Source organism: Cucurbita pepo, chromosome LG12 (genome assembly GCF_002806865.2).
Source record: "Cucurbita pepo subsp. pepo cultivar mu-cu-16 chromosome LG12, ASM280686v2, whole genome shotgun sequence".
Taxonomy (NCBI): domain Eukaryota; kingdom Viridiplantae; phylum Streptophyta; class Magnoliopsida; order Cucurbitales; family Cucurbitaceae; genus Cucurbita; species Cucurbita pepo.
Window position 1 is genome coordinate 4,335,940 of NC_036649.1, and position 25,055 is coordinate 4,360,994.

The 25,055-nt window shown below is 36.0% G+C and overlaps 3 protein-coding genes and 1 non-coding gene across 12 annotated transcripts; 2 read left to right on the top strand and 2 right to left on the bottom strand.

Moving 5' to 3' along the window:
* Positions 1-615: 615 nt before the first annotated feature.
* On the top strand, positions 616-5,659 carry LOC111807737. Of its 9 annotated transcripts, none has more exons than XM_023693603.1 (10): positions 616-721; positions 973-1,042; positions 1,656-1,767; positions 2,652-2,816; positions 2,934-3,039; positions 3,282-3,464; positions 3,599-3,770; positions 4,203-4,474; positions 4,562-4,651; positions 4,915-5,301. In XM_023693603.1, exons 3-10 carry the CDS (start codon positions 1,753-1,755, stop codon positions 5,163-5,165), a joined length of 1,254 nt encoding a protein of 417 aa, XP_023549371.1. In that variant the 5' UTR covers positions 616-721; positions 973-1,042; positions 1,656-1,752; the 3' UTR covers positions 5,166-5,301. The 9 variants fall into 9 exon arrangements, with proteins under 9 accessions (XP_023549371.1, XP_023549373.1, XP_023549370.1 ...); XM_023693605.1 differs by having other exon boundaries at positions 1,662-1,767; XM_023693602.1 differs by having other exon boundaries at positions 1,691-1,767.
* A 5,180-nt stretch (positions 5,660-10,839) lies between these two features.
* Positions 10,840-10,911, bottom strand: TRNAC-GCA. Its single transcript has one exon. It is a non-coding gene; the product is annotated as a tRNA-Cys (tRNA).
* Positions 10,912-12,174: 1,263 nt separating this feature from the next.
* Positions 12,175-14,827, top strand: LOC111807184 (pyruvate dehydrogenase E1 component subunit alpha-3, chloroplastic). Its single transcript, XM_023692786.1, has 3 exons — positions 12,175-12,618; positions 12,905-13,685; positions 14,296-14,827. Exons 1-3 carry the CDS (start codon positions 12,391-12,393, stop codon positions 14,571-14,573), a joined length of 1,287 nt encoding a protein of 428 aa, XP_023548554.1. The 5' UTR covers positions 12,175-12,390; the 3' UTR covers positions 14,574-14,827.
* Positions 14,828-17,664: 2,837 nt separating this feature from the next.
* Positions 17,665-23,317, bottom strand: LOC111807166 (conserved oligomeric Golgi complex subunit 4-like). The gene is made up of 2 exons (XM_023692757.1): positions 21,570-23,317; positions 17,665-18,450 (listed from the first exon to the last, which is right to left on the bottom strand). The coding sequence occupies exons 1-2, from the start codon at positions 23,193-23,195 to the stop codon at positions 17,821-17,823; spliced, it is 2,256 nt and encodes a 751-aa protein (XP_023548525.1). The 5' UTR covers positions 23,196-23,317; the 3' UTR covers positions 17,665-17,820.
* Between the last annotated feature and the right edge of the window lie 1,738 nt (positions 23,318-25,055).

Here is a 25,055-nt window from a genome sequence, read left to right on the forward strand (position 1 = left end):
TTAGTGACTCTATTTCGATGGTCGAATTAAGAATTAGAACGAGATGTAGTCTATTTGAGAAAGAATAAAGTTCACAACTATCTATGATTAGATTCCACTCTTTATACAGAAGCTATTGACTCACACATTCATCAAATCTCGGGTCAAGTTAAACTTGTAGTGCTGACTCTTCTTACTCCTTGCTAAACACATGGTCTAATAGGAGGGGTGAAATGCTTTTTCCCACCCATGAAACCAATGGTATTTTTTTAACAAATTAATAATTAAAATTGTACAATAAATATATATATATATATATATATATCGATAAATATTATTTATAGATTTCAATGTTTCAAAAAAGAAAAAAAATACACCAGTTCAATTTAATGTTTTTTTATTTATTTATATAATTCGTATTTTTATTAATTTAGCGTAGATATAGAATTAATAATTGGGTCTTTCTTAATTATTGGAGTGATAATTGTAAGTGTACACATGTGTGTTGTTTGGTAGATGAGGTTGTTAATTTTTAAGATTCAAATCTAATTTTAAAAAATTAAAATTTGAATAATTATTATTAAATTATATGATATTATCACTAGAAAATTCAATTCATATTTACATGAGAAAATTGTTTGATATTAGAGAAAAAAATCTTGTTCTTCAATGGCGCAAAAAAATGGATGGCGCCGTAGATGCACAAGCGCAGCCGACAGCAGGGGAAACTTCTCTCGTTTAGGTATATTCTCTCCGGCTCCCCTTTCTATTTCTAGCATTTTCTTTTCCGCCATTTTCCCGGAAAATATTCCAAGCTATAAATGCAACACCTTCCCCCTTCACTTCACTCTCCAGCACCTTTTTCACTGCCCAATACTCCCATTTTCGACTTATTCCTCGATTGTGAACATTTTCTGTTCTATTTGATGGCTGTGAGCTGCTTTTGAATCTAGATTTTTGAAGCGGTTTTAATTAGATCTTCTTCTTTGTTAGATATTTGAGAATTTTGAGCTTCTTGGAGAAGTTTCGTTGTTGTTTTTGAGTTCCAGAATCTTGGTGTTAGGTAATACTGCTAGATCCTTCCTACCTTTTCCTTTTGCTATTTGGTTTCTTCGTTAATTGGTCTTTTGTTAAACTAGTGTAAAATGTGAATGATTTGAGCTTGATTTAGATCTGGGAATCTGATTATTATTTTGATCATTTGTTGCTTTGGAAAACAATTATTTTATTCTGAGATTAAAGCCTTTTCATACTCCAAATGCGTGCCTTTGACGATCAATTCTTTATTAGGGAAAAAGGGTGGAAAAGTGGAGCTTAGATCCTTATTTTAATTGTCATTACAAAATCTAAAAGGGTTCAAAATAGTTCTGTGCAGAAGATCCTTTACCCTTTTTTGTTTTTTTTTTTTATTCTTTTTGGAAAGTCTTTTAAGTATTCAATCAGCACATGTTTTGGTATTTGGTTATTCTCTCTCTTATTTTTCATTATGAACCGAAACCATGGAAATCAATCAAATGTTAACAAGATGATAAGAAACAAAATGCTGTTTCCTTACTCGAATGGATACTGTTCTAACAGTTGACAAATAACATAATTTAAGTAGAGAAAGGAAATACCATTTGTGTATTGATTGAAGTACAAAATCATTTGCTTTCGTTTATATGCTCATTAATCAGTTTCAGGGGGATTAAAGAAAATCTTCTATTATCAGGTTGAAACTCCGCCAACAATTGCATAAAGAAGAAGGATGTGGTTAACCTGCATTTTGATAATATGAAGACCACACAGGTTCTTCTCTATCTCTTGATTATTGTCCATCTTTTTACAGGATTATTTTAATTTGTTCACTTCATTTTATAGACCTAGTTCGATTTATGATATGAATTAGCTTTCTAAAAGGTACTCATAAAATATTTGCCTGTACAATCTTGAGGATGTTTGTAAAGTGAATAAATAGGCGATTTTCCACAGGCCTCACAAGTACTGTACGAGGATACTATTCACATCTCTGTTATCTAAACCTTATAGGGAAAAAATGCATAGCTAATGCATAAACTTCTAATCATTTTCATTACGTTTATACAGTTTAGTAATACTGCTATTGTGAGATCCCACATCGGTTGGGGAGGATAACGAAGCGTTCTTTATAAGGGTGTGGAAACCTCTCCTTAGTAGACACGTTTTAAAAACCTTGAGGGGAAGTCCGAAAGGGAAAGCCCAAAGAGAACGATATCTGCTAGCGATGGGCTTGAGATGTTACAAATGGTATCAGAGCCAGACACCGGATGGCGTGCCAGCAAGGAGGCTAAGCCTCGAAGGGGGTGGATTGGGGGGTCCTACATCGATTGAAGAAGGGAACAAAGTGCCAGCGAGGAGGAAACATTAATCTTGAGGAAACATTATAAGGGTGTGGAAACCTCTCCCTAGCAAAGACGTTTTAAAAATCTTGAGGGGAAGGCCGAAAGGGAAGTCCAAAAAGGACAATATCTGCTAGTTGTGAGCTTGGGCCGTTATATATGTAGTTTGTGGCATATCATAAACATGTCTATGAACACTCTTTCCTGACTCTTTTTTAAGTGCTTGTTTCATCTAGCACAAACCTACAAATGAGAGGTTTTTCTTTCATATATTGCCTACAGCTATATTCTAAAAGACCTTTTTGGAGTTCACAGGGCTCTAAAGAATCAGCTCAAGCTTCTCGTGATTCAACAAATGAGAAAGCAAATGAGAAAGAAAATGACAAATTAAATACAACTGAGGCACCTATTACAGATTCAAGTTCTGTATCTGCAACGAGCAATGACAGCAAGAGAGTCTCACCTCAAGATATTGAATTTGTAAGATAAGATATTCTTAGTTTAGAAGCAATGTTCTTTTTATCCTCTCGTGTTTCCAGTTATCCATATTTGTGAAGTTTTGATGTGTTGATAGGTTCTTTAAATTTGGTGTTTTAGGTCCAGAATTTAATTGAGCGGTGCTTACAATTATACATGAACAGAGACGAGGCGGTTAAAACGCTCCTGACTCGTGCAAGAATAGATCCTGGATTTACAACTCTCGGTATATTGGAACTTACTTCAATAGTTTCTTGATTATTTTTGCTTTTCTCATTTGAATATAATACCTTGTTCTTTATCACTTTTACATAGGCGACAACAATATGTATAGTTTAGCCTATATATAAATGATCATGTACGATGCAGGTTTTAGAAAACCCTTATTGAAAGTCTACTTATCTGTTGTTTGCATCAATGCTTCATGGCTTTCGTTAAACTACATAATTTTATATCCTATTAATTCAGTATGGCAGAAATTGGAAGAAGAAAATGCCGACTTTTTCCGAGCATATTATATAAGGTTGAAATTGAAAAAACAAATCCTCTTATTCAACCATTTGCTTGAGCATCAATATCACCTCATGAAGTATCCTATGCCTCCCAAGGTTTCATTGGCACCTAGACAGAATGGGATTCACCCTATGCCTGGTACGGTGGTTCCATTCCTACAAAATGCTTATTCATACTTGTACTTTCCTTTTTGCCAATTTTTATATCCTCAATTTTTTACTTAAAGTGATCAAATTATTTTAGTTTATAAACTCGAACTTTTTGCAGTGCAGTTAATAATAATAACTTACCTATGGGGTATCCAGTCCTTCAGCAATCTATGGCTCCAGTCCCAGGTCAACCCCTTGTTGATACTATGAGTAATGGAATATCAAGTTGTCATATAGTCAATGGAGTCCCTGCACCAAGTAACTATCATCCTATTCGGATGAATTCTGGAAACGAGTAAGTTTTTAGGATCTCTTTGGCCCTTCTTCCTATCATCTGACATGATATGCCCACTGCGGTTGGAAATGTTCCTTCTAAAATTTAATTCTGCTACGGTTCAAATATTTTTCTTGTGCTAATGTATGTCTGAGATCCCACGTCGGTTGGAGAGGAGAACGAAACATTCTTTATAAGGGTGTGGAAACCTCTTCTTAGTAAACGTGTTTTAAAAACCTTGAGGGAAGCTCAAAAGGGAAAACCCAAAGAAGACAATATCTGTTTGCATGGGTTTAGGGTTTAGGGTAACCTCTTCTTAGTAGACTCCATCTAGCTTTTGTCAATTCCTTGTATCTGTTGTTTGGTGGCTCTGATAATGAATCATAGTTTCAATTGTTAAATTATGGCAAACTACAATACTGCTGATGAGGCTTCCTTTCTTCCACCAAACAGAGCATTGTCATCAATGTCAGAGATTCCTGTGAGTCCTACATCTGTGGCATCCAGTGGTCATTTCCCATTCTCAGCATCAGAAATCTCCGGAATTGGAGCAGAGACTTCAAATCTTGAAACTGTCTTCACATCGGACGTTGCGAATTCTGTAGGTTTGCAACTTCCACCGGATGTTACAGATGGAAATTCTCGGGATCCTTTCCGATCATTGGATCAAATTCAATGGAACTTCAGTCTGTCAGATCTTACAGCAGATTTGTCGAATTTGGGAGGTAATACCTTGCTTAAACTATACCATTTATTTTTCATATTAGCTTCCATTGTAAATAACTTATTGTCATCATTTTCAACTACTGCAGATTTAGGAGCTTTGGGAAATTATCCTGGTTCTCCATTTCTGCCTTCTGATTCGGATATTTTGCTCAATTCTCCAGAAAATGAGGATTTAGGTACCAAATCTACACGTTCTCTTTAATGCCTTCTTTCAACTGTTTCATATCATCTCTGTTTAGTTCTCAGAAGCTTTTCTGCTTTTTTTCTTTAAAGCTAAATAAATAATGAAGAAGATGAAAAAGAAACAAAAGGAAAGAAAGGAAAGTAGTCCTATTACTATTGCCAACGGCTTAGTTCATTCAAATCTGGTTACAATATGCATGTTGTATAATCAAATCTCAGCTTCTAGTCTTGAAGACATTTAAACTCGTACATGTAGGCAACATCTTCTTTCTCAATGCCCTTCCATACCGATATGTTTCCGGTGTCCAAATACTCCCTAAAAATGTGATAAACTTCACTAAATCAACACGAAAGTTGAAGAGATACGAGCCTCATGATAATTCAAGGATGTTCGTCTCTTCCAACTCTCAACTTCTGAATCGAAAAGTGTCGCTCGCCTCTACTTTAGCTTTCCCTAAATGCTTCTCAAACTCCCATTTCCTACCCTGCCGTGTAAGTTTGTCATAAATTACATTTCTATAACTCATCGACTCACTCGCCCACAACTCTCATCTTGCTATACATGTCGACTGTTGGGGTCAATCGGAATGGCATTGTTAAATTCTGCAGTTGAAGGTGTATGTCATTGTGTACTGCTTGACACTTGATATCTGTTTTATCCTACAGTTGAGGAGTTTTTCGTTGATTCTGTGCCTGAGCAACCGTGCTCGCAATCGGATGAGGAGAAAACTTAGATGTAAGGTTAGGCAGTCAATGTTTCCTTTCACTTTGATTAGTTTGGGTAAGATCAAAAATGGTCAATAACTAATAAGCCTTTGCTAGAAATTTTGTGGGCTGTTGCCTTCAGATTGGAACATCTTGAAATCAAATGCGGTTAGGTTGTATGCTTTTTGTATGATTTCTGAGTAGAAAAGTAAAGATGCCAAGGGAGGAATTTCTGTTCATTGTTCTTTTACAAACCTCTTTAACTGTTTGAAAGTTGAGGCTATGATTTGCTTTCATATTTCTTTTTGTTCAAATTCATTTCCATTGTGTCTAATCTTTTGATTTGTATATCAATTGATATACTATGGATATCGGATAAAGATGGCTCGTTTGACGTATCAACGTGCTGTCTTCAATTACATCGTCCATTGGATTAAAGGGACTGCAATAGTATGTTACGAGGTTGGGTTACCCCTACTCAATTTTATTTTTGAACTTTAGTATGTAACAAGTTTGTCTTTATATTTTTAAATTATATTTGAGACAAATTGTGAAAAATCTTGTCTAATGAAGCTCATGTTTTTTTTTTCAATAATAATAATAATTTTCAACGCTCTTTTTTTTTTNTTTTTTTTTTTTTTTTTTAAGAAATTTATATTAATGAAATTATTGAAATTATAATTAGGAAATTGGAGTAAATTTGTCCAAAAATGATTATTCAACATTTTAAGATATAATAATAATAATAATAATAATAATAATAATGTGGCAATGTATATAAATTTATTATTCTTATTATAATTGCATAAACCAAAATATTAATTAATAATAAAATTGTGTAATCTTGACATGCTCACCCTAAGTTTTAAGGTGAACTCACGTCTCATTCACATTTTTTGTCACACTTATGCCTTCATTGGACCTTAGGTAAGGTTTGCTTTTGCCAACCGAACACTATTTGTGCAGAATCTAATTGTTCGGTCACACACACCGTCCATGCGTGCATGTTCAATAGTCTGTGACTCTAGCCGACTTGTCTCTACTCAAGTCCAAGTCATCCAGCTTGACCTTGTCTCTACTCTAGGCAAAGGTCTTTCATAAACAACGTTGCATCTCATCATCATCTCGATTCCCAACTATACAACCCATGCACCGTGACACCATCCATGTCTCAGGAAATCTCGACCATCTTGGCTTGCTTGGACACATCCATTGGAAACTAATCCATGTGTCGATCATCACATGGAGACATCTCGAACATCCATCCAACTAGGTTCTTATTGGGCATTGGACTTTCCTGTGCGACATCCATATCCATAGGTGAATAATCACCACATTAATATTTTAATATCTAATATAATAAAATATTTATCTTATTTAACATATGTTCTAGCCTTCATTGCTTGGGTCCTTCATTGCTAGAGCATTTTGACTGCAAATCAAGAGGTCACCAATTGGGCCATTTTATTTAATTTTTCTTTATTAATAGTCTTTTCACCTTGATTTGTTTTCACGCACATGTTTCCGAAGGCCACTCAACATAAGATTTATCTAAGTAGATCTCCCAACATAGTACTACTCTATGCTTAAATTTTAAGTTCATATGATTGAACCATTTAAAATAAAAGTGCACTTTGTTGGCATATATGTAGTAATTTTTAATTCTTATAGGCCTTTTTTAACACTCATCCTCAAATCACTCTCATCTTGATGAGGTCTCAGTTTATTTATGTATCTCTTCTTTACTCCGGTGTCACATAATGTAATGACCCAACATTTCACACATGTATCAGAGAAGAGACGTCATTTAAAACTAGAAGTTTGTAATTTAAAATACATGAAAAGATGCTAAAAAGACACTTAAAGTAAAATCAGTTCTAAAGGAACTTTAAAAGAGTTGTAATTTAACCAAACAGTTCAACAACAAGAAAGTTAAAAGGAAAAAATGCTTTCGATCCAAAATTTTCTAGTTCCCATAAAGGAGGAGTGTTATAACAAGATTCAATCAAGTTTCGAAAATATCTTACAGAGAAAAAACATAAAGATTCTTGAGTTGCTTCATGCTTCTCTACCTTGTCAGTCACTTCTGTACCACGACTTTACCATTCTATAAAATTCATTCTCAAAACTGGGTGAGTATTAAAAAAAATTTGTGAGACACTCCCCTTTTAACTCGACAAAAACATTTGATAGTGTTTTACTTTCTTATAGGGTTTCGTGTTCACCCCTATGGGATTGGCCACTGACAATACACTACCTAATGACTCTAGTCTATCCGGATGTGTTTAACAAAATTGGAAGAAATAAAAAAATGGGTAGAACAAAAATCAAACAACATCTATGTAAAGTGTCAAAGTATAGACAACATACCTATGACTGCCGTGTTTGAGGCCTCGGCCTCCTATCGAGTATTGGCATAAATTTGACCCTATTGTTAGGCCAACTCTTAAATGTCATCCATATAGCAGTTGAAGTACACGTTACTCTTAAATTTATATTGTCTGAGGTGGTGTAATCCACAGTTAATATAAAACGTTTTCTTATGAGAATTTTTCTATGTGGGCCTCTTCTCTTGTGTTTGTCCAAACCCACCTCGACTTTGTGGGGTCTTGGTCGGGAGTTGTGCGATTGCCTCCACTTACCTCCTTTTTCTGGAAAAGCCCGAGTCAAGAATTTTATCAACTATAGGGGGGCTCACAGTCATCAATCGCCTTTTTTAGTCAAAGTGTCATAACGTAGTTAGGTGTCTCATGAGCAGATATAGATCCTCAAACCTTAAATCTCTAGTCAATGATGAAACATTCTACTCTCCTTTCCTTAGTGTCGACCATACAAGAAGGAATTAAGGCAATCGAATAAACTCGTGATCATATTCTTCTTCTAACATGTGTCTCCCTACTCAATACTCATAAATTCTCACCTTTCCTTTTATCACACCATTGGCTTGAAATATTCCCTAAGAAAAGCCTCCTTAAATTGTGTCCAGGTGACCTGGTCAACATTTGTAGCCAGAGTCCTCCAGGTAGACTACCACCACAATCGAGCATCTTTTTGGAGCAGAAACGCAACAATCCTCATCTCCGCCCCTCCTGAACAAATTATTAGGGTTATAGATTGAATCTAAAGCCCAAATGCATATCGTTCAATGATTGCAACTCGTTTGCGCTCACATCTCATATATTCGAGTTTTATGCAATTTTAGCATAATGCAATTAAAATATTCGGGTGAGTCAAGTTCAACACCTATTCAAACATATTTTAAATGATTTTAATAGCCTAAGTAATTAAATACATGTCTACAACAAAATTTGGTAGATAATTTTTTTTGAAAATTTAAGATTCGAGCGAAGAACACGGTTACACTTGAGTTCTTGGTCTGTTTTTGTTTTCAAACTTGTTAAAACTTTTTTCAAGCAAGAAGGGTATGAAGAGAGTTAGAACAAAGTTAGTGATTGGAAGAAGAAAATAAATTAAATTATTTTTAAATTTAATACACTTATTTAATTAGTTTTTACAAATCATGTAACTTGTTTTTTACAATTATGACAATAAAAAGTTGGTTTTAAACAATAAATTTGATTTTTAAAGGTAATTAACTCTCATAAATCACCATTTTGTTGCAATAACTTTTATGTGAGAAATAAAAAAAAAAGCTAATTAAATCCTAATATTAGATATCCGTTAGGTAAATAGGAATAAACCATGAATCAAGTTATAAGTCTAATGGTTCAGACACTTTAACTCAAGCTAATAATAGATATCATTCATTATTAGTTTGGATGCTGATGGAAGCTGAGAACTCTTTTTGTTAGCATTTGTGTCAGTTGAAGCAGTGAGAGCATATAACTTATGCACATTATCTATTTGGAGTACTTCCAGAGGCATTACTTGTCTTTCTCGTGCTTACTTCTCTTGGATCACTTCCACGTGTGTTGTCTCGCCTCTCTCGTGCTCACTCTTGTTGTAGTATTTCCATGGGTGTTGCTTGCCTCTCTCATGCTCATTCCTATCAGAGCACTACCACAAGTGTTGCTCACCTCTCTCATGTTCAGTGTTTAAGAAGAGTTGATGTTCAGAAGAATTCCTTCACTTGCAATTGTGACTTCTTGAAGCAATTTTTCAAACTCCTCGTCATTCCTCACCGCTAGAAGAACATGCCTAGAGTTTATCCTATTTTTCTTGTTGTCATGTGTTGCATTCCTGGCAAATTCTAAATTCTCGATGACAAGGTATTTGATGACAATAACTAGATAGATCGGAACATCTATGACAGTGCGCTTCAAATAGTAGTCATTATCTAAGGTACTGTAATATTTTGTCTTTAAAAAAAATAGTAGCAAGTTGGGGGAAGAGGTGGAGGATCACACGAGGAGAAGGGTGATGTGTGGTTAAAAAAAAAAAAAAAAAAATGAAGCTCATCCAAGCGGTGGTTGACGCATGAAACTGCATGCAGTCGAGGGTCGTTAGGCGAGTGGCACACATGAGCATGTGTGTGAGTGCCTGAGGGCACTTCAAACCCGGTGTGAGTTCTAGTTTTTTCGATTCTTACTCCTTTTGACATGTTTTATCAATATTAACCCTAAAAATGATTAAATAAGTGTAATTTGAAGGAACTAACATAATTAATTGACGTATTAGGAGCGATTTTAGTGAGAATGAGTTAGCAATACAAGTAGCATACCAAAGCTCCTAAGCATATTTTAACTTGTTATTGATGCTAAGTATGTACATCATGTGATTAGGAGCTTAGTTACGATGAAGGCATGCTATAGCATGACCTAATTTGTAGAAATCATGATCGCATGGGGGAGAGTGTGAGCATATTAGGATTGATGATTAGTATGTACGATGTATGACTCTAGCTTATGTTCATGAGTCTATCCTGGTATATGATTTATATATAAGTGTACCTAGTCTACTAAATCTCATGAAACTTCAAACGCACGGTGTGCTAAGTCAGAGATANGTTTACAAACTATGAGTTTTAGGACATAAAACCCAACATGTTCATGAGTCTATCCTGGAATATGATTTATATATAAGTGTACCTAGTCTACTAAATCTCATGAAACTTCAGCAGGGTGTGCTAAATCAGAGACATGAATATTCTTGATTATTTGATTGTGTGCTATTTCACGACCACCAAAAAGGATTCAAATCAGTTAGAGTTTCAACTACAACAATAAATGCAACNGCACGGTGTGCTAAGTCAGAGATATGAATATTCTTGATTATTTGATTGTGTGCTATTTCACGACCACCAAAAAGGATTCAAATGAGTTAGAGTTTCAACTACAACAATAAATGCAACTCATTCAAAGAGTGCCACATATTTGTTGAGTTTTGTGTGATTCGAGCACAATGTTACTAAAATATTCTACTACTCACCATAATCAACTCTTAAAACCGTAAATTAAATTTCATTATATGATATTATTCAAGTAGCAGGAAAAAAAAGAAAAATAAAACGAAATAAAGGGCCCAACCGGGTTCGAACCGGTGACCTCTTGATCTGCAGTCAAATGCTCTACCACTGAGCTATGGACCCACGGTTGAGAGAAACTCAACATTGTAAATATAAATTTAATTTTTGTTGCAAACTTTGAGTGGTGATAAGTGGATCCCACCGTGGTTCATGAATTATATCCCTATCCATAATACATATTTTTATTAAAAATGTAAATTTAAAAAATATTTCATGTTATAAGTTCATTTTTCTAAAATAGCATAACATCCTACGTAATAAATTATATGATATTTGTAAAATCAAATATGTTCAGAAGTTAATTTATAATATTTGAAATTCAACCAAATATTTAATTGATAATAAAACTATTTTTTATTGTTTATAATTAAAAAAAAAAAAAAATATATATATATATATATATATATATATATATATTCATAAAAACAAAGCTTGGCACATATTGACGGTCGTTTCCATATAGAGTTGAAGCAATATTGAATCGTTTCATATCATTGATATACTTTATATTAAAATTTATATCTTAAAGTATCGTAATGAATTATTTAAATTTTAATAATTATTTAAATTATTTTATTTACAATTTAATATTATTTATGGTATGAAAAATTCAGGTTATTAATGTAATTTTAAACGGTACGTAGTTAATTGATCATATTCAAGTTATAACTTAAAGGGTTATGATATATTGATAAAGTTGAGTGTCTTAACTTGATAAGACTATTAATACGACTCAGTTTGTAATTTGATGGAAGTTTTTTCTGGTGGAGACTTGTAAATGGTGGTATCATATTCAATGAATTTGTACAAGTTTAGATCACAAAATATTTTACCTCAATTTGTAAATATGTGAATCGAGAAGATTAATATATTACAGAATAATCATATGTGATTCGATCCTAATCTTAAATGAATTATGAGCTTGCGAGAGATTGTTTTTGATTTGCATGGGTGAGAATGACTCTTACCGTCCATTCATACCTACCATTTTTTAGACTTGACCATATAGAGAGTAGGAATTAGTATGATTTGACGATAAACAAATTATTCATTAGAGAAACAGTGAAAGATGTATCTGAGAGGGCAGACTTTTAATCTACCTATAATTACAAACAACTTATGAATGAGGGAAGAATTTAAGGAGAAGAGCTTAGAATAGTTACATATTTTGAAACAAAGTTTAGATTTGAAAGGTTAAAATCAAAATTTTGATGAAGTTAAAAGGTGTTAGAAGATGGAATATGAACTAAAAAAGAGTTAATTTTTGTTGTTGTTGAAGTAGAAAGTAGTTGGTTTTAGTTGAGTGTGGGGAGTGTGTTCTTCTCCACTCCATTTCATCCTTTCCAGTTTGCAGTGAAAACGCAACACCAAAATCCTCACGCCTCACAAAAGGCGGCGATTCCCAAGCTCCCTCTCCTCGTTTCCTCCGCCCTCCCCTTCTCCTCTCCTCTTCCACCCCTTTTATACATCTTCTCCATTTTCTCTTCCTTTCCATTCCATTCCATTTCCCCTCTTCTCCTCCCCTCACAAGCCCACTTCACAATGTCCCTCTCTGCATCTCCCAGAATCCTCCAACCCCTTCTTCTCAACTCCCCCAGATCTAACGAAAAACCCCTCTTCTTTCATCCCTTTAGATCCACCTCCAACTTTCTTGGATCTCGATTTCGCTTCCCATCTATCTCCAAATCCACCACTCGCTCTCGATCCTCCCCTGTCGTTGCTGTTTCCGATGTTGTCAAGGAGAAGAAGCTCAAATCCGGTTCCAATCTGGTACGTTTCGGATTCTTGATTCCGGATTTTCTTCGGGGTTGATTCTTTTCTTATTGGGTTGCTAATGCCCTGCAATTTTTGGGGGAATCGGGTAATTTAGCATGGAATTTCACTTTCTATGCCTGCATGGATTCATCGATTGATTTTTAATTTCTTAATTTTCGTCTCCCTGTTTTACTGTTTGAGATTATCATTATCGATTATTGTTAATTTGCTCCACCGCATGGATTCATCTTGGTTTAAAAGTTCTTCCACTTTTTTGGTTCCCTTTCTTGTATCTACACAGCTGATTACAAAAGAAGAGGGTTTGGTACTCTATGAGGACATGATCTTAGGCAGAGTTTTTGAGGACATGTGTGCACAGATGTATTACAGAGGCAAAATGTTTGGTTTTGTTCACCTTTACAATGGCCAAGAAGCTGTTTCCACTGGCTTTATCAAGCTGCTTACAAAGAGGGATACCGTAGTAAGCACTTATCGTGATCATGTTCATGCTCTTAGCAAGGGAGTTCCAGCCCGCGAGGTCATGAGTGAACTCTTTGGAAAGACCACTGGGTGCTGCCGTGGCCAAGGTGGCTCAATGCATATGTTCTCGAAAGAACATAATGTGATCGGCGGATTCGCCTTCATCGGGGAAGGCATACCAGTGGCCACCGGTGCGGCATTTACATCTAAATACAAGAGAGAAGTTTTAAAAGAGGCAGATTGCGAAGATGTCACACTGGCATTTTTTGGAGATGGAACTTGCAACAATGGTCAGTTCTTTGAGTGTTTGAACATGGCAGCTCTGTGGAAATTGCCAATTGTATTTGTTGTGGAGAATAATCTTTGGGCAATCGGAATGTCACATTTAAGGGCAACATCAGATCCTGAAATTTGGAAGAAGGGTCCTGCATTTGGAATGCCTGGTGTTCATGTTGATGGTATGGATGTTTTGAAGGTGAGGGAGGTTGCAAAGGAGGCAATTGGAAGAGCCAGGAGAGGAGAAGGACCGACTCTCGTGGAATGTGAAACCTATAGGTTTAGAGGACACTCACTGGCCGATCCAGATGAACTCCGTGACCCTGGTTAGTTCTCTTAAATTCACACCTACATTTGGTTCTGTCAATTCTAAATATGCATTTGCTTGTTGACATTTATTATTACTGATCATCTAAAAGTTCCTGAATTCATTTCCCATGAATAATGATAGCAGCTAATCTCTTAATCCTTACTCCACACAGCATTAGAGGATAACTCATTCATTAGTTCATTTTTTACTTAACAAAGAGGGAAATGTTATAGCTGATTTAGTCCTGAGTGCATTGTCTGAGGCCATTATTGGAGTCATCTTGCAATGTTTACTGAATAGATTCTTAGTGAACCAAACATGATAGAAGTGGCAGTGAATAAGGAAGAAACCAGGCAAGCTTTATAGACATAACTACTCCATTATGTGACCTTTGCATGATTGATTGCTCACCAGGAAGAACAATTGGAACTCATTTGATACATTTAGCAAATTGGAACGATAATACATATATGTAGATTTCTAATATTCATCAGTTAAATATGTGGTCACTCTTTAGAGTTCATAGACCGACTCGACTAGATGACACAAGTGTAGTAGTTTCTTATTGAAATATGATAACTCTGGAAAGTACAAAGGATTAAGAATTCCTGATTTAACCGTGGCAGCCGAGAAGGCCCGTTATGCTGCTAGAGATCCCATCGCAGCGTTGAAGAAGTACTTGGTGGAGAAGAATCTAGCGAGTGAACAGGAGTTAAAGGCGATAGAGAAGAGGATAGACGAGGTGGTTGAAGAAGCAGTAGAGTTTGCAGATGAAAGCCCCCATCCAGCCAGAAGTCAGTTACTAGAGAACGTGTTTGCTGATCCGAAAGGGTTCGGAATAGGGCCCGATGGAAAGTACAGATGTGAGGATCCCAAGTTCACAGAAGGCACTGCACACGTCTGATCTTCTCACAAACTTTGTGTGTTCTTATTTTTATTTTAATTGGGTTTTGTTCACTGTTTCTGTTGGGCTATTTCTGGTTATTTGTAATTGTTGAATGTTAAGTAGCTTTTGGTGAATGTAGCAGGAATTCCCCTCTCCTTTGTTCGGGTCGTCCTCTAGTTTTTCTTTTCCCAATTTTGATTTACTGTATGTTAAAACACGTTCCTTATGTTTTAGTATTAAAGGAAGGAAACCACCTTATGTTTTAGTATTTACTTTTAAGTTTGTAGTCTGTTTTGGTTCATACTGCTAACTAATATGGTCTCTAGGTTTCATTATTGGAAACTTGATTGATATTAGATTTTTGAAAATGTTGTGGTTCTCTGGATTAGATTTTGTGTTTGTTTGATGTGTAATGTGTGGTTGAATCAAGAACTCCATCAATCCATGCTTGGTTCATGGAAGAAGCCATTCCCTTTTATCCTCCACACTTAACTCCCCTTAAAGGCAATCCCAATTTATTTTTCACTATTTTGTCATCGATAACCCTTATGAATATTACTTTAGCAGGTGTTTGGTCATTTTTCTGTCATTTTATCCTTAATTTTTGGTTTGGATACCTCTTATTCTATTGGCATTAGGATCATTTTACACCATTACTTATCTACTTAAACTATCAAAGTTCATTTAGTAAGTTATTTTAACGTAATGAACAATTTGATTGGTTCAGGGCTTTTAACTCTTAAAGGCATTATGGTCACATATATAATTAGCAGAGTTCATTTTGATGTAATCTTGCAATTTAACCTTGGTTCTTTGTATTTTTTTTTTCCATATTTCCTTGATTCATATTTTGTTTAAGGTTCATACTTAAATCCAAGCAATTTCTACCTTATGCTTAAGAAAAGTCTAAGATGGCTACTTACCTCGTCATCGACATTCGAAGCTTTCGTTCTCAAGTTTTCGGTATCCGAATTATTTCAATTTTTTTTTTTCACAAATTCCTTATTGTGTCTAGTTTAGGGAACCATGAAAGTTTCTATGAGAATTGGTCTGGAAGAGGGTTAAAATTGAGAAGAACTAAGCAAAGGTCACAGTTTGGTTTGACATGGCTGGTTTAGTTGAGCCGGCCATGTCATCATCTTCTTTCTTTGGATAAGAAGAAGACGCACGCGTTTATGTGCGCTGTCGTCTAAAAACCTGCTTCGCCAGCTCTAATCACGACGTTGCTCCTCTCGTTTCTTCATGAAACTTAAAGATGGTCTTACAAGGAAGAGCTAGTGATTAATTTCGTACCTTCTTGTGGATCGTGGCCTAAGATATTTGTTTCCAAAGTTCGTCGAAAATATGATTTCTCGCTAGACTTCAAAACAAGGAATTTCTATTGGGTTAGCCGATTCTAGGAGTTTTCAGGGCCCGACTTCTGCATGGAACCTATTTCTTATTCCTAGCTCAAGCCAAAAGAATTGGTTTGGAGGAATGTTTTTGAGTGTGGGGCCTTAATTTTCAAAAATCGTCCTCGGTTTGCAACTCACCCGAAAACACAGAACTTTCTTTTCTTAGGTAGCTCATTCTAGGACGTTTCAGCTCTTGATTTCTTCATCAAAGTAACTCAACTCAATCCTTTGAAGCTAACGCTTAATTTGAAGAGAAATGGACCGCAGATTGGAATTCGATATTTACCCCCAAAGTGTAACCGAAACTGATTTCCTTCAATTGGGCACGTTCTTAAAGTTTTTCTCTTTGTAATCTTCTATAGAATTACTCCTTGAAGATGCAGAAACCAATGAGATCATCCTTGATCGATGAATTATCGTGTAGGCTCTGATTGATATTTTGAGCTCACCTTTGAAGTTCTTTAATGGCTGCCACTATTGGGGGAATAAGTTCAAGGCTCTTTTAGGGCTTGATTCCTTCGTAGAATTTGTGGGTAATCTAATTTAGAAGTTGTAGTAACAAGTATGAAGGAAAATGGTGGACAATTGCTCTCGAATTTGGAAGAAATTAGAGAGTAAGAGACCCAAAATCTAAACGCTTATCACTTTTGATTAGGAGCTTGACTTAACTCGATTCTTAATCCATATGAATGCTCAAACTTCAGACTTTATAGAGGAAGCTTAAACCAACGTTGAAACCTCCAGAATCATCTTGATTTGGAGAATGAGTTTATCGATTATCCGTCACAAATATCCTCTCCAATCAATGAGCTACCAACTTCCTATTTGAATTCTAGCCGTTGGATGTGATGCGTTGTGTATCTTCTAGAACTTACTTAAATTAATTTTCTGATCCGTGACATTTTCGTAAATATCTTGAAGTTTAGGGGTATTTTGGTAATTGTCATTTTTATTAATATTTTCTTGAAAAATCCAAATTTTTTATATTCTCCATCATCCCGCTAATCATTCTTCTCTTTGGATAATCTTAAAATCCTTCTCGATAAGGAATTAAAAATCTAGAAAATTCCTTAAAATTGGAAAAATTATCTTTTTTTTTTGTCGTTGATACTTACTTTTCCTTTCCAATCCTTCTTGGCTTGCTTAAGACCCTTGTCCTTACTTAACTCTCTGAGTACTTTTCCTTCTAATCCTTCTTTAGCTTGCTTAAGCCCCTTGTCCTTCTTAAATCCCTTAGTTCCTTTCCTTATATTCTTTAGATCTTAAATAGACAGCTTAATCTTTTGTTTTTATGGGATCCAATATTGATTAGAATAGAGAGACAACGTGAAATAATATAGGTACATCAACTCTCGATCAAATTAGGTTTGAAGATTACCGTTTCAACCAAGTTGTGATGTAAAGACCAAAAACAATTAGAAGATATTTTTATGAAACCTTGAATGCAGTTGAAACAGATTATATCACATGTAGAATACTGCTCTGTTTAGGCTTCAAGTTGGTAATCAGATTCAAGAAAATCGAACCATGCATGTTTAAGCCTGTTGACATTGGAGAGTTGGACTCGTTTCAAGAACGATTATTCTCCTTTCAAACATCCGTTTCTAATATCATCAAAACCCACCCTTGAATCATCATGTTCAAAATGTAGCACTCATAAACCAGATTCTCAAGTACCAAAATTCCTAATTCTTCACAGGAAAAACAAGAAAGTGTACTGTTAAACGTCCAAAAGTATATCTGCTTGGCTGCGCTATCAGTATTTAAAAGTTGAAGTAACAAAAGTTAAGAAGCAAGATAGGGGCAAGAGAGGTAGGTATTTCTTAATAGGAAAGAACCAAAGAATATATGAGGTAAATACTAAAATAAGTTTACAATTTAAGAGCAGCAATAGCTTCAGGTTTAAAGTCAACTCTGAGACCCAACACACGCCTTACCTCTGCTGGTGTAAGTCTCCAAGTCATAGGTCCTGAGTTCTCACCCCAGAAGTCTAGAATCTCTGAAACCTTCTCCAAGTTGAGAATTGTGGCCATTTGAGTGAGACGAGCGAACTTATCTCTTACAGTTCTCTGAGTCATGCTGGAAAAGTGGCTTACCAACGCCCTTGCATCTCTGTCAAGTTGAAGCCCTCCAAGCTGACTGAATCTCTTCTGCACCATAATCACTTCAAGTCTCTTTACGATGAAATCGATCACCAAATGCACAAACGAGTCGTAATTGTTGGCAGTCATTAGAGGCTGAAACCATGCCACATTCGTCTCCACTGCATGGAGAAGTCTTTGGACCCATGGGTCATTCACCTCGTTATCAGCATACTCAACCTCGGACAGTTCGTAGCTAAATGTTGCAACAGTGTCTAAGACGGGGCGAATCCGAGGTGTTATAGTTCCAGCTAGTTGTTCCAGCCCAGCATTCAAAGCTTGCTTGAAAGTGCTGCTCATATCACCCAATTCAGATAAACAAGATTTCACTTTTTCTCTGTCTGCAGGCGCAGGAAATACCTACCAAAATGGTTCCACACGATTTGTGTTACATATATTGGAAACAACACTACAAAATAATCAGAAAAAATTACGGCACTGGGGAGTTCACATGGAACAAAATAACAGTAAGTGAAGTATCCCAGCTGATGTAATTAATTTCAGGGAGACATGAGACATGAGACATATGATAGAATAAGAATTAGTACACAACTGTCATTCCTTCATCGTCAAACTAATCAACCCAGATCTACTAATAAGCTGCAACACTAGATTTTACAAATGTCTAAGGTTAAAAGTAGCTCTTAATTAATACATTATATATCATTACTGAATAATGGTCCAGAACGAACAAAGAGGCTAAAAAATTAGGGAGGACCCAACAATTTCAGTCCATCTTCTGAAGGTAAAACATGATAAGAATCCCCTTAGCTCCCTATCCTCCCCAAAATAATCCATCTCCTATCTAACTGTTATACATTGATGAAGCTCTTCAAGAGATCTGAACTCTGCTCCCAGGATTCTCTACACCAAAAATTTCAAGACTAATACAAAATCCCCTTAGATCTCTATCCTCCCCAAAATATTCGACATCTTCCTGTAACAGAACTAACTTGTATGTCACTACAAAATTGGGCCTCACATTAGGGGAGGACTGGACTATGGCACGGTAATTCTTCCCCTTAGGTGTCAGTGATCAAAAGAGTTTTGTACTTATCTATTGTCTATTATCTCAAAGGGTGAAATAAAAGCGTCTTATTGGGCTCCCAACACCAAAAGGTGAATTAATAAAGCTCGTCAATGGGAAAATAAAGAAGAAAAACTATATATTTGACAAGGTTTTTAATTTGAAATCCCCCCTCTTTTTGTAATGGTTTCTTTCTTTTTTGGATTTTGTCATTGCTAATATTGTTTCAACTCCATTTTGTAATGAGTTGTTCTTTGGTATTGCTGTAAATTTTTTCATTTGTTCTACGAATGTATGACTTTTCATTTAAAGGGGAAAAAGGCCTCACATGTATTAGCACAAAAGGGCCAACAAAGTGAAATTGCATTTGTTAATGATCTCAAAACATAAATTTGAAAACGAGAGATTTCATGAATAACAAAATTGTATTTCATGTTTTCAGTGTTTTTGAATATGTATTTGGTAGCAAACTTAGAAACCGGAACATAATTTGAAGTATTTAAAATGAGTTTGATAAAATATTTATAAACTAAAAAAATAATTATAGTTACCAACTATAATTATTTTATTTATAAAAATGTTTTATTAATAAACTATGTATAATTATTGTTTTACAGTAACTGATAATATATGTAGTATTATGCATATGTTAATTTAACTAACATGAAGTACTATATTTATCAAAGCTTTAGTTTTAAATAGATATGTTAAAATTTCAAATTCAAAATTAGATACATAGAAAACAAAAAAAATGTTGTTCAGAATTTCAACTATTTTGATCACAAAATCCAAAAATAGTTTTAATAAATTCTGCCAAATGGATATGCACCGAATCCATCTTACTCCAGAAACCAAAAAACATAAAACAAAATTCATATTGCATAGCTAACCACCCATAACTTTATGGTTGGGTTTAGCCGCCTTTCTCCTTAGAAATAAACAAAATTTTGGTTCTTACATTCCTATCAACGTATCTCTCGATTATCCCTCAATAGAAGTAAGGACTACCAAAATATAAGAGGAAAAGAAAAGAAAATCATGCACCAAAACATCAAAGAATTGTGCCAGGCTAAAAAAGTTGTAAAATTAACTTCAACTTTGGAAGAGAATACACAATAGCAAGAAGTATATCGAGTTTAATTTCCAGATCAATTTGATACTGATGATTCTCAAATAATACAATATACAATATATTGTAATTTAACAGAATGCAGCATATGGAAGATGCAAAATATAAGTTACTTACTCTCAAAGATAAGATAGAACTTCTACATACTGAATTCTATATCCCTAGATGGGGCTGAGAAAGCGCAAAAATTGTCAACGAGCATTTTCCAGTACACTGTTGGTTCATTGCAACCTCAAAACAGATTGTAGAATTTCTTAGACAGAAACTTGCCAAAGAGTTCCGGTGGTCTTGGCATTGAAAAGTTTTATTATTAAAAAGTGGTTAGATCTCAATCCCATAGTTCCGGAATCAAGTGTCTGTCATTTCCATTTTATGTTCACTAAATTTATGCTTTGCAGGTTTTCCAAATGTGGAACATGTGAAAATATTACCAACGAGCACAGAGGCAAGGGGGACACGTGTTCGAATAACAACGTAGGATTTCAGGTTGCAAGAAGGATGCTGAATCACAAGGCCATCTTTTGGTTGAAGTGAGTTTGGTGTGAAATTTATTTTTCACTCCATTGGATGGGTTACAGCCTTACGAAATAACCCTCAACAGATGCTGCACTTTACAATAGGGGACCATCCTTTCAAGAAAAGGAAAAAAGCCCTATGGGAGAATTTTATTCGAGCTTACTGCTGGATCATATGGCAAGAGAGAAACAAGAGAGATTTTTCAAGATAAGGAACTTCCCTATCACAGATTTTTTGAATCTGTTATTAATGTGGTTGTTTCTTGGTGTAAATGTTTCCCCCTCTTCCATTACTATAGCTTTTCCTCCCTCCTCTCCAATTAGAGAGTTATTTCGTAATTCACCAGACGGGGTTTCTCCCCCTTTCGAAATTTCATACTATCAATGAAATTATTTCTTATCATGTTAGTAGGGTGGATAGTTCCGGCTTAGAGACAGGAACCAGATTCAGGGAGTTACACTTAGTAGCTGAACTACTTTTAAACAAGAATGGAGGATAAATTTGATACAAATAGTGAAACTAAAACAGAACATCAGATGGGGAAACCCAGCTTTATATGCTATCAAACGTATGACAATGAACTATGCAATTTCAAAAGCAATACTCATCTGCCAAGGCTATAAATTCACACAACAGATTACAAAGTTAACAAAATAGGTTTTCAATCTCAACCAGCCTTTTAAACACTAAACAAAGGGGCCACAAAACGTGAAAAATGAAAACTAAAAGTGCAAAAAGAAATCTAGTGTAATATAGCACAACAGTAGCAGTTATGTATGAAGTAAATGTCAAGGTGAAGTATGATACCTCAGTACATTGCTCCTCAATCTCATGTTTGAGTTTCAAAACATATTCACTGCTCACGTCCATGTTATTCAAGGCTGTTGCAATCTCAGTCCCTGTTTTTTGTACACCAACACCACCTAAGAATAGTTTTGCACCTAAATTTGGTTCTCGCATTTTCTGTTGTAATGCCTCTTGGTACTCATTGCTCAACAGACTACTAGCACCACTCAGAACTGCAATCAATGAGCTAATATTCGAAGTGGAAATCGCACGTCTTAAGCAACTCTGTAGGACATAGAACACATCGTCCACCATAGAAGTTGTAAGACTATCAGGCACCTGCTCATCTATCTTGATAGCTTTCCTCACATTTTCAACCATGAAAAATCCCTCTAGAATCACATAAAATCCTGTGATATCTTGAACTGCTTTGCTAAAACTTCCACTTCTGAAAGCCTTTGTAGCTCGGGGAACCAACTCTGGATCTATAGAACTCAATCCCTTGATTTTGGAGACCATGAATTCAGTGTAGTCCTCACCTAACTGCATTAACGTCAACAATTCTTCCAAGTATAACTCGACTTCCCTTGGGTCAGGTCCTTCTGGTCCACCAACAGCTAGTAAATTCTTGTTTTGAGCATTAATTTCAGATGACAACTGAGCCAATTTCCTATATTCCACATACTTCTTCAAGATTAAAGATCCACGCGAATCACACTCCTCCTGAAGTTCACATATCGCGTATACAATCCCATCCTCACCACATAGACTCCTTAAGATCTCATCATTTTCTTCTATAGCCAAAACAATATCCTTGAACAAATTTGTCAAGCCGCCAACAAAATTAATTTGGCTTTGATTACTGCCCACATTATGATTTTGGTATTGCTGCTCCATCAGCTCCACCAAATTCTCAAATTCAAGCCTAGACCTCATTCCAATCACCTTCTTCAAGTACCCAACATAAACCTGCAACCCTTCCTCCTCCAAACCTAAAGGAGAATAAAGCCGTATGAATCGCAAGATCATGGGATGATCCCGCTGATCCACAGCCGCCGAGAGCCTCTTCCTGACAATTCCCTCCAACTGGTTTTTCGATTCCAACAATTGTTCCCTCTGATCCGACCCGGAATCCTGGTACTTAGCATCGATTTGCAGAAACGTCTGCACATACTTGGCTGCAGATTCGTAGTCCTCGGAATCAAGAGCTTTCTTGACGCCTTCAATACAATTCCCTCTCTCAACAATGGCGTCGATACGAAGCAGGGTGGAATTGACCCGCGACTGGGCCAGATCAAGATCGCGGACCTTGGCGCTAACCTGGTCGGCGAGGCCGCTGGTGGATGTGACGTTAGAGAGCATGTAATCGGCATCCGCTTCAACAATGCCGATGACTTCAGCGGAGCGCTGAAGCTGCACGAGCTGCTTGTCAAGGTCGGAGCGTTGGGAGAGAAGATTGTCGAGATTGAGGTCTAGGGCTCGCTGGTACGCAATGCACTCGTGAAGGAGACGGGTCATGGCTCCGACATCGGTGAGGGTTCGAATGTGTTCGAGTGCCTCCGTAGAGCCGAATTTGATGGAGTCTTGGTGATCGAGGTGACGATCATCTTCGACGGTAGTGATGGAGCCGGTGGGAGTGGAAGCCATATCTGGAGATCTGGCTTGCTGGTGGAAAGCCTCTTTCTACAGAGGAAGTGAAGATTCTGTATCTATTCTACTTCCATTTGCAAACAAACACACAGAAATGAACTTTCATCTTACCCGGGAGTTGGATGAGAATGGCTAATATATAATACATATATACATATACAGATAGATAGATAGATATATATATATATATATATATATTTGGTTAAAATAACTCCGAAGTACAAAGTTAAGGTGATCATTTTTGCCCGATTCATCTATTGTTCGATCAATTTTTCTTCTTCATTTCGATATTAAATCTAATTTAACTCGAATTAGGTCTAACTTGTCAATAAATTTATAGCTCATAGTGGGCAGAAAAGCAAGCTAAAAAAGACACTCACACCCAAATAAATAGTCATTCAGACTTCTTTGAGCAATACTGGTTGAAATTGTTAGTACTAGCATGTGAAACGCCTTGATTTCGGTGGTTAGGATATACATGATTGTAGCTTTGTTGAGTTTATTTGTTTTCTTAGTAGTTTGTAACTTACAAGTTTTGTGTTAAAAAGAGCTTATTTGTTATTATTGAGATATAGCCAACATGATGGGTAATTTTCAAATCGTTGGAGGAATCAAGAAACTCAACAACAACAAATATAACATGTGAGCAATATGCATGATGTCTTATTTACAAAGACAAGACTTTTGGGAGGTCGCTGACAGGAGTGAAACTACGTCGCCTGAGAAGGATTCTAATGGCGCCTTGCGCAAATGGAGAATCAAAGCACCAAAATATGTTTGTCTTGAAGACAAGAATCAAAGAAGAGATGTTAAAGCACATTTGGTATGAAAAGACATCAAAAGAAGCATGAGACATATTCGTGATATTGTTCTCAAAGAAGAACGATACGAGGCTACAACTCATAGAGAATGAGTTGTTATCAATTTTACAATGTGACATGATGATTGCTCAGTACTTCCACAAGATCAAGTCGATTTACTGGGAGATTATTGTACTAGACCCGAAGTCCGTCATTGGAGAAGCTCAAATGAAGAGAATCATTATTCACAGATTGCGACCAGAATATAGAAGTTTTGTTATTGTTGTACAAGGATGACACACTCAACCATCACTTGTAGAGTTTGAAAATTTGCTAGCCGGTTAAGAAGCCGTGGCTAAGCAAATGGGAGGCATCACATTAAAGGGTGAAGAAGAAGCACTCTACACAAGTGAAAGTCAGAGTAACAATAAGCTAGCTACCAAATGTGAATACAAATATGGTGACAAAGAAAGAAGTCACCAAGGAATTGCACAACCAGAGAGAGGTCAAAAGAATGACAACAAAAGCTCTCTAGTGAAGAGATTTGAAAGTACCGGCTACAATTGTGGGAAGAAGAGCTACATGAACAGGAGATGGAGGAGACATGGGATGCAGAAGCAATATGTGTCATAGAAGAAGACAATCTAGCGCTCATGGAAACGATGGAAGAGTATNTACCATATCCACTAAAGATTGTCCTATGCTAAAAATATGCAAGAAAAAAAACGGTCAAAGTCAGAGGGGCAAAAGGGGCATTTTGCTCCTCAGCTCATTATAAGGGTCTTGAGGATTTTTCCACCGAGCACCGACAAAGAGAAAAGTGTGAGAAAGAAAGTTGAGAGAAAAGAAACTTGAGAGGGGAAAGCAAAGTGCCAGACTTCTCGTCGGAGAACCATCATTGAAGTTCATTCTCGACTAAGACTTACACGCTGAAGTTCCTTCTTGAAGAAAAGGAGGACTTGTGTTGTAGAGGTTTCATTTTCCATCAAGATCCTAGGGAAATTTGCAAGGTAATATCTTGAACGTTCCTCTTCATATCTGAGATCTTCCTTTAGGA